This window comes from Caenorhabditis briggsae (genome assembly GCF_000004555.2).
Source record: "Caenorhabditis briggsae complete genome, chrIII, whole genome shotgun sequence".
In the NCBI taxonomy this organism is placed as follows: domain Eukaryota; kingdom Metazoa; phylum Nematoda; class Chromadorea; order Rhabditida; family Rhabditidae; genus Caenorhabditis; species Caenorhabditis briggsae.
This window is the reverse complement of record NC_013490.2, coordinates 3461935-3471820: the sequence shown is the minus strand read 5'-3', so window position 1 is coordinate 3471820 and position 9886 is coordinate 3461935. Positions and strand designations below refer to the sequence as shown.

The 9886-nt window shown below is 36.1% G+C and overlaps 1 protein-coding gene across 1 annotated transcript; it reads right to left on the bottom strand.

The window, feature by feature from the left end:
* Positions 1 to 948: 948 nt before the first annotated feature.
* Positions 949 to 9886, bottom strand: Cbr-esyt-2 (the record flags this gene model as incomplete). The annotated part of the gene is made up of 14 exons (XM_045243556.1): positions 949 to 1026; positions 1085 to 1193; positions 1241 to 1332; positions 2015 to 2150; positions 2400 to 2506; positions 5240 to 5392; positions 5653 to 5811; positions 5862 to 6041; positions 6384 to 6686; positions 7855 to 7944; positions 7988 to 8164; positions 8277 to 8480; positions 9441 to 9636; positions 9684 to 9886. The coding sequence occupies 14 exons, from the start codon at positions 9884 to 9886 to the stop codon at positions 949 to 951; spliced, it is 2187 nt and encodes a 728-aa protein (XP_045096205.1).

The window sequence follows — 9886 nt, the reverse complement described above, 5'->3', positions numbered from 1 at the left end:
AGATCTCATCTATGGCCACTTTTCCAAGTCTACCATTTGAAGACCAACATGCGTGCCCAAAATGCTGATGAAGAATGGAAAAGGTAAAAAATTAGATATTTAATTTATAATTTTCAATCTGATTTTTCTGTTTTTATTCCTTCCTGGTTAAGCAAGGCATGTTATCCACAAGAAAATGAAAGAATTAGATAGAGAAGGATCTCTTACTACTCGTACCATCAAGCATGGGGCCGATCAATTTGAAGCCAAAAACTTAGAACTGGAAGACGAATCTCGGTCCGGACATCGCACTTGGACGTATTGAAGTAATACTATCTGAACACCAATCCGCTTCAAACCGGCCCTTCACAAGTATGGAAAACACAGAAAAAAAATCGGAAGTTCTGTCTTATTCAGAACTTGTGATTTCTTATGTGTTTTCTCTTGTTCTACTCATAAAAATTCACCTTTGAAAAAATCAGAGTTACTTTTTAAAAACAATACACAATCCACAGAAACTATTAGTTGAATAAAGAATTTATATTGTTTATTACCGGTTTAATGATGAACTGTCAAGAAGGCGCTATCATTATAGACGGTCCGTCTTCGAGGCGCAAATCGTACAGACGGACCGTCGGCGGCGCGCGATTCGACTGCCGACTGTTCGCTTTTCGGCAGTCCGCGCCCGCCAGACGGCCCGTTTTTCGGCAATCCCCCTATACCTGTGCGCTGGTGTCCACGAGGCCAAGGGTTCAATCCGTTTTGCGGTTTTGTCCGTTTTTCTTTTTTTTTCAACCCAAAATTATTCATCAAAAATCAAAATATTATTATTCATCAAAAATCAAATTCATTGTATATTTCACCGACCCGTTTGTGACAAAAACGTCTTTCAAAAAGTACAAAAATAGGCACAAAATAAAATATATCATTTTCTTGGCAATTTGAAAAAATTTTTTTAATGGAGAAGTTTTATTTGCGCTCCACGGACAATGGGATCCATCGTTGGCTGAGCTGACGGTTCAGAAGACTGTCGAGACGGATTTCGAGCTGAAAAATTGGTATTTTCAAAAAAAAGTTTTCAAAATTTACAACGAAAAAAACTCACACATCCAAGGACTGGTTTGGCGACAAAAGTACCGTAGTTGGTGTCATCCTTCACATTTATCACTACTTTATGGTTCAATAAATCTGATGGATTGACGTCGATTTCGACACTGAAATATAGTTAGATGTGCAGATTTACCGGGTTACTGTAGCTTACTGATTATCGAAATGCGGATTTCTCGTATTCTTGGCAGTTGGTGTTTTCTTTTTGAAAACCTCCTTGTGCCCATCCAATGCCACCAGTTTTACCTGAAAATTGTAGAATTTCAGGGTTTTTGAATTTTTGAACTTTAGAATGGGTTTAGAAAAGAAAATGCTTAAAATTTTGAGATATTCAGCTACTTTCTGCTTGTTTCTCTATGATTTTCATTCCTTCCAAGTTTTGAGCTTCAAAATGAGCCCAAACACGACTAGATTAGCTCAATTTTGCGTTTCTATCTACCGACCGCGACGCGACCGCAACGCATCGATTAAAATTGAAAGTGGTCAGAAATTAGTTGTGTTTAGGCTCATTTTAAAGCTCACAACGCCATAAATCGTGCTAAAGTAATTTCAAACCTTAAAAATTTAAACTCAAAAAGATCTGGATAATCAAACTGCTGAACACGTTTTTAAAAAAAAAATTTGAAAAGCTGAAAATCCTAAAATATATCATCTTTTTGATTATTTCTGTATCATTTCCATCCTTTCCAAGTTTTGAGCTTTGAAATGAGCCCAAACACGACTAGTCTAGTTCCATTTTGAGTTTTGATCTATCAACCGTGACGCGACCGCAACGCAATGATCAAAATTGAAAGTGGTCCGAAATTAGCCGTGTTTAGGCTCATTTTGAAGTTCACAACGTCACAAATCGTACTAAAATAACTTCGAACCTAAAAAATCAAAACTGAAGACGAAAAATTTCGAAAATTCTGAATTCTAAAAAACTCACCGAAACGTAAGGATTACACTGATCCTTCTTATCAAAAGTCATCAAATCACGACACCGAATTACAGCGATTTTCAGCTGATTCACCAGTTCATCGAAATCGATTCGAATTTCGATTTCTCCGCGATTCTCGTCGGCTCTGAAAGAGGAAAATTTCAGATTTTCTAAAGTTTGAAATTTTGTCTGGAAATCCCTGGAACGTTCTAGAAACCTCTAGAAAATTATGGAACCTTCTGGAAGCGTCCAGAAGCCTGTTAAAGTATTTAGACGCTTCTACAACGTTCCAGAAACCTTTGGACAGGTCTGGAAGCTTCTAGAATGCTTTAGAAAATTCTAAAAAGTTCTGAAAGATTCCAGAAACTTTCAAAAAATCCAAATAAGCAATTACCTTGTCTCTCGTTTCTTCATCTCATGTTTCGATCGGAATAATCTTCCCAGCCGGCTATTCGACCGTCCGTGGCTGTTCAATGAGCTGTTGGAGTCGGAGCGAAGGATCTGGAATGATTTTTAACAATTTGAGAAATATTCAAGGGCGCTCCAACGATTTTGCTTCTTATTTGTGGTATTAAACTGAATTGTGCGATAGAGCGCGTTTGTGGTTCTTGATTGGAGGAAAATTTGAAAAAATAACAAATTAAGGAAAACAGTGAGGGCAAATAGAGGGGCAATCTTTCTATTATAATTTCGAAACTTGGAAACTTCAGAATTCTGAAACCCCGAAATTTATGAAATTTCGAAAAACATTGGTGCCAAAAACCTAAAATTTAGTGATTAATGTGAAAAATAACAAACCATATTCGAAAGTTTTCCGATTAAATTTTTCTGAAATTACAAATTTTTGAGAATTTGCTTTTTTAGTACGATGCAAAATGAGTATAATCATGACCTACTTTTTAGAAATTCAAAATTTCAGACTCATCATGCGCCTTTAAAGTGGAAATTCCAAATTTAAAGGAGCATAAGCATGTTTATACTTATTTTGAAGCTCTCAACGCAAAAAATTTCAAAATATGCCCTTCCAGTATCTACCTGATAATTATCAACATTCAATTTGATCTCCACATCATCGTCAGCTGCATCCAAATTGACAGTTTTTGCTGGTTCAACTGCTACAGCATTTCCATTCACTTTTCCATTTGCTCTTTCGATATGGAAGGCTGAAAAAATCAATAAAATCCAAAAATTCTAAAATTCTAAAATTTTTAATTTTTAAAATTCTAAAATTCTAAAATTTTAAATTTCTAAAATTCTAAAATCCAAAAATTCTAAAATTCTAAAATTCCAGAAAATTCTAAAATTCCAGAAAATTCTAAATTACTAAAATTTGAGAAAATTCTAAAATTCTAAAATTCTAAAATTCTAAAATTCTAAAATTCTGAAATTATAAAATTCTGAAATTATAAAATTCTAAAATTCTAAAACTCTAAAATTCTAAAATTTTAAAACTCTAAAATTTTAAATTTCTAAAATTCTAAAATTCTAAAATTTAAAATTCTAAAATTTTAAAACTCTAAAATTTTAAATTTCTAAAATTTTAAAATTCTAAAATTCTAAAATTCTAAAATTTTAAATTTCTAAAATTTTAAAATTCTAAAATTCTAAAATTCTAAAATTCTAAAATTCTAAAATTCTAAAATTCTAAAATTTTAAAATTCTAAAATTCTAAAATCCTGAAATTATTTAAAAAATCAATAATCGATGATAATTACCATTTCCATATTCTCCTAAAACATCATGTCCCAATTGATTGTCATTTGTCTTTTTTGGTTTTCCTTGAATGAGAGCCTGAAATTTTTTTGAAAAATTGAATTTCTGAATTTCTGAATTCTTAAAACTTTCTAACAATTTCAAAAAATCAAAAAAAAATTTATCTGTTTCAAATTTTCTAAATTCTAGCCCAAAAAGCATTTTTTCGGTGTGTGTGTTTGTTTTACAATTTTTGGCTGCGGAAGCTTTAAAAATTTGAAAAAAAGCTACAGAAAAACGTTTTGTGTCGTTGGGCAAGTGCGCTCTAGTGGAATTCTAGTGGGAATCAGGAAAATCAGAAAATTGAATCAGGTGCGATTTTAGAATTTTTGGATTTTCGAATTTTCGAATTTGCAACTTTTAGCTAATTTCCGCTCGTTTCTATGTGTTTTTCATCTTTTCCAGGTTATGAGCTTTAAAATGAGCTAAAACACGACTAGTCTAGCTCAACTTTGAGTTTTGATCTCGTGACCGCGACGCGACCGCAACGCAATGGTCAAAATTAAAAGTGGTCCTAATATAGTCGTGTTTGGGGTCATTTTGAAGCCCTCAACGTCACAAAACGTACTAATGTAATTTCAAAAATAAAAACGCAAAAATCAAAAAGATCTGGCTGATCAAACTTATGAACACATTTTTTCAGAAAACTTGAAACGCTGAAAATCTTAAAATAATCTCATTTTTTGATTGTTTCAGTATCGTTTTCAGCTTTACCGAAATTCCAGCTTCAAAATGAGATCACACACGACTGTCTACCGACCGCGACGCGACCGCAACGCATCGATTAAAATTGAAAGTGGCCAGAAATTAGTCGTGTTTGGACTCATTTTGAAGCTCTCAACGTCACAAATCGTACTAAATTAGTTTGAAATCTCAACAATCGAGAATAACAAAAATCAGGCTAATCCAATTTCTGGAAATTATTTTCAGAAATTCGAAATGCTGAAAATCTTAAAAAATACCGTGTATTTGTAAAATTAAGAAAACCGAAAATTCAAATTCAAAGGTCAAAATTCCAAATTTCTGAAATCCGAAAATTTCAAAAATCCGAAAATTCCAAAACCCTGAAGTTCTGAACTTCGAATTTTGTGAATTTTTGAAGTTTTTAATTTTTGATTTCAATCTCTTGTCCAATGGAGCGCACTTGTTCAGTTTCAATTTCAAATTTTTGGCGGGAAAAACATTTTCAATTTTCAAATTTCTACATTGTTTCTCAATTTCTCATCCTCCTTTTCTCGTTGTATATCTCGCATCTTGTCGGAGTCTCCTTCTGATTTTTCCAGGACCTACAATTCGGGATTTCCGATAATTTTAGTGGATTTTATCCGATTAAAAAAGCCAAGGACAAGAAATTAAAAATACCACCAATCACCAAAAAAAATTAGTCAATAGAAAAAATCACAAATCACACCACAGCTGAAGAGTGAAAAAGCCAATCAAAAAAATCACAAAAACAGTTAATAAAATTTTCAAAAAACTTACCCTAATCCTTGTGGTAATCACAATTGGGCTCTGATGAACACCTAAAGTGAGCATATGCATCTGCTGGTTCTGTTCTAGCTTTGGTTCTTTCATCAGTGTGGTCAATGGGATGTTCAGGGTGCCAAGGGATCGACGAGTGCCATCATCCACAGCCTAAAAAAAGAAAAAAAAAGAATTGCTTAGGCTTTCTATGGGTTGGAGGGACTGAACCAGAGACTCCCCCAAGTCTCTGGATCAGCGACGCCGCGTGTACACGACTGCGCGACGCGGTCGCCGAAACATCTTGCGGCAGAGCGCGTATAAGAAAAGAGAGCTTCGCGGCGCCGCGAGGAGGGGGAAGAAAAAAAAATGATTGTGTGTGTTAAATTATTTTTCTCGAGATTTCAGATTTCCAGAAATTGCCCAAAACCAACCTCAAATTTCAACTCCTGTCCTTCTAAATGTCTCACAAAGAACATGAATTTCGACTGGAACAACGGATTAACTGTCTTCACTTTCACTGGCGTTCTCTGCGTCTCTTTTCCTAGACTGACTTCTACGAATGGCGATGGTTCCAATTTTGACTTGGGATACTGTAAATATGCAGTTCTCAATTTTTATAATTGTTATGGGATTACTGTACCGGAAGATCTGCAACTGAATCGATGTAAACCATAAGAAGCGCCGAGTGAATCGGTTTGTCCGCTTGTCCCCACTCAGCTTCCCATTCTTGTCTCTCCAAATGCTTCAAATCCGTCGACAGCGACATCCATGTGGCTTTGAGGTGTAGGTCACCGTGTTTGCAGCCTTCCAGTGGGTACCACTGAAAATGTAATGTTTCAATTTTGGGCACATCAGATTCCTCATGTTTTCTTCTCCAAAATACACTTTAAACGAACCAAAACGGACCATTTTGAAGCTAGTTACGGCCGTTTTCAGCTTTGAAGGCGAGAGACGCAGAGATGCAGACACAAGCGTTGTCTGCGTCTCTCCCCCTCCTTGCGTTTCTAAGCGGCAAACTTCAAGTGACTATATCTCGGTTAGGAATAGAGCTACAAAAAAGTTTCCGTTTTTACTAACAAAGTGTGTAAAATTTCAAGGTCTACATTCTCCAGTAAACCAAAATTTTCTAACACTGCTAGTCTTTCAGAAAACCCCGACTAACCTTATCAACAGTTCCTTTTGCCTGAACCATTTTCAAATCCACCGAAAGTCGTCCCAATTCCTCATCTTTTCCTTGATCCTCATCAAACAACTCGATTCTCAATTTTTGTCCGTCTGCCTGATCAACAACCGCTTCGAAATATTCATTCCAAATTGGATTCAAATCGTCGTCGATTGTTCGTGTCTTGAAGAATTGCGATCCCACTTGAATTTCAGCATATGGATCGGATTTTCCTTTTTTGATGAACGAGATGTCTCGATTTTCCAGATTTTTCGCTTCGATCACTTTCAGACGAACCACACCCTGGAAATTTCGTTTGTTTCAACTTTAAAGGCGCATACCTAAAGAATTAAAAGTGGTATCAAATGTTGTCAACTGCAAAAATGTTTAAAATTGTATACGCTTTATGTTTGTAGTTGACAACTTTATTGTAGCTATTGTAGTTTTTGAGCTATGCACCTTTGGAAATTGTGCAGGCAACTATCGGCAAGAAGATTAAAGGAGTCCCAGCTATAAAGGCGCATATCTCAAGAACTAAAAATGCTATCGAAAAGTTGTCCACTGATAAAATGTTAAAAATTTTAGGTCCTACATTTTTGTATTTGGCATAATTTTGTTAGCTTCAACCCGTTTTGAGAAAAAACTTATTGAAAATAGGATACCAAATTTTAGTGACTCTTTCATTTGAGGGCTTATATCTCAAGGACTAAAAATTCTATCAAAACGTTGTCAACTGATAAAATGTTAAAAATTGTATGTTCTACATTTTTGTAGTAATCAGCTTCCAGTTAGCTCTTATAGTTTTTGAGATATAAAGCTCTAACGCTCTCGTCTATGCGTCTCATAATATGAGCGTCGCAACTTAAGACGGCGTAACTCTATTCATTTTGAAGATATCAAAAATGTATAAACTAACAAAATATGTGAATTTTTATAAGGATCATTTTTGTAGTTAAGAATTTTTGATAGCAATTATGGTTCTAGAGATATAACGTATTTTCTAACTGTCGTATGTCGAGCGCTTTTTCACCCACTCAAAATTGACCGATTGAGCTGAAACTTAGACAGATAGATCTGAATTTCTTTTATTTGATACTTTTCCTTTATTTTCTGTCTTTTCCTTTATTTTCAAAATTCTGAATTTGACGGCTTCTGGGCAGAATCTGGAGACGCTCCTTCGTTGGACTTCAGCACACTGGGATGGGTTAGGAGAGCCATGGATGTCGGCAAAAGGTGGCGGAAAAGCCGCTAATGTTTACGCCATCCCCCGCTTCTCTGCAGTGGTGTCACCGTGGTGTAGTGGCTAGCGCGCTACATTATTGCCCACGAGGTCCAGGGTTCGAGTCCGCCGGAAGGAAACTTTTTTGCTGGTTTTTTTCAAGGCATATGTGCCTGCTTTTGAAGGTATTTGCGTCTTAGAAATGAACATAAACAATTAAAAAAATTTTCCGAAGATGAAAAAAAAACTAACATCTGGTTCTGGGAAGTATAATTTTGTGACATCAACGTCTGGAGCCAATGGAACCACAATTTCGTTGGGCAGTACGCATAATGCGGCGATCTGAATAGGAATACTGTATTTTCATGAATTCTGGTTACTGTACCTGACTATTGATGACACTTCGAATCGCATCGATTAATCCCGGCAACTCGACCATTTCGCCCATTCCCGTCAGGTTGAAATCCATTTTTGGCATTTCCAAAAACGTTCCGGACACTCCGCCGACCATTGGGGGATACGGTAGAAGGGGTTTCAGAATAGCGCGGAGTTTTCCGGAGAACTGAAAATTCACATTTTTGAATCCTTCGAGCTACGCGATTGCTCAACTAGTGGCTCCTTCAAAGCTCAGAGAAGCACTAATTAAAAAAATCAATTTTATAAAATAAACCAACCTGAATATTATTCATACCGCCCGTAAATCCACAACAGGATACTGTAAAATCAGCGTCTCCAGCGTATGCTACATCCATGTCAACGATAATTCGATCTCTTCCCACATTCGTTGTGTACACTTTGATCCCGCCCACACGACATGGGATATCTCCCATGTCCATTTTTGTGAATTTGAAATTTTTGAACATTCCTGGCATTTGGGCCTAACAAAATTTTGAAAATTTTTAGTGAAAAGCTTTGTTTTTGTAGTTGACAACTTTTTTCTAGCTACCGTAGTTTTTGAGATACGCGTCTTTAAAGTTAGGGTGCCTGAGAGAAGGAGGGCTTAACTTTTAAAGGCGCATAGCTCAAAAACTACGGTAGCTAGAAAACAGTTGTCCACTACAAAAAGGAAAACTCTGAATAGAGCTTCATTGTTGTATTACTCTTGGCCGAAATCAATGCACGTTGCGGCCGAGAAAACAACGGTGGGCGGAGCTTAGCTCCCACAGAGAGAACCTTACTGTATTTTTCAAATTATTGCACGCGCCTTTAATACAGTACCTCAATATTTATAATTTTCTCAAATTTCTCTCATTTTTTCGCTTGTTTCTGTCTAATTTTGTGTAATTCTTATAAATCTTTAATTTATTTTTCTTATAAATTGAAAAAAAAACAGCCAAAAAGAGCCCAAAATACAAAACGTCCGAGGTACGGTATTCAAAGGCGCATGTATCAATTTGTTTTTTCGCTGTGCGACCGACGATGCGATTTTGAGTAAATTTTCAGCCGCAACGTGCATTGATTTCGGACGAGAGTAATAGTTAACAACTTTTTTGTACCTACCGTAGTTTTTGAGCTATGTGCCTTTAAAGTTGGCGCGCCTTCGTTCCGTCTAACGCGCGCGAGATAGAAGGGCGCTAACTTTAAAGACGCATATCTCAAAAACTACAGTAGCTAGGAAACAGTTGTCAACTGCAAAAATAAGAACAAAAATAGAGCTTTATTTTTGTAATCGACAACTTTTTCTTAGCTACCGTAGGTTTAGAGATATGTGCCTTTAAAGTTGGCCTTCAGTCTAACGTGCGCGAGGTAATCAGGAGCGCCAACTTTAAAGGCGCACATCTCAAGGACTACAGTAGCTAGAAAAAATTATCGGTTATTTATCAATAGAGCGCACTTACTTTAACCTGTGGGATAATAAAATCGTTCATAAACGTTTTTGTATATTCTCCAACATACGGCCATAACTGATGTATCACTTTATTCATCCATTCGACTCTTTCAGTGTCTGGAAATTGAACCCAAGCTGGAAGATCTTGAAGTTGAGCCATTATGACTTCTCTCTCACGCAGAGCTGTGGCTCGCAGAGATATTAATCTGAAAAAAAGTAATTTTTGAATTTCTGTTTATCCGGATGTCCGCACCTCCTTTCTCTTTTTCTCCATAGAAAACTTTTAGTGACACTTAGAATCACTATAACCAGCACCCATACAACCGAATAGTCCCATTTTCCTGGAAAAAAACAAATTTCAGAAAAAAAATTGGTCTTTAAAATACCTAAAAAGAAGGTGAATGTGGACAAGAGAGCACTTCCGATGAGTGGGAGGACGTACGACTGCCACGTCAT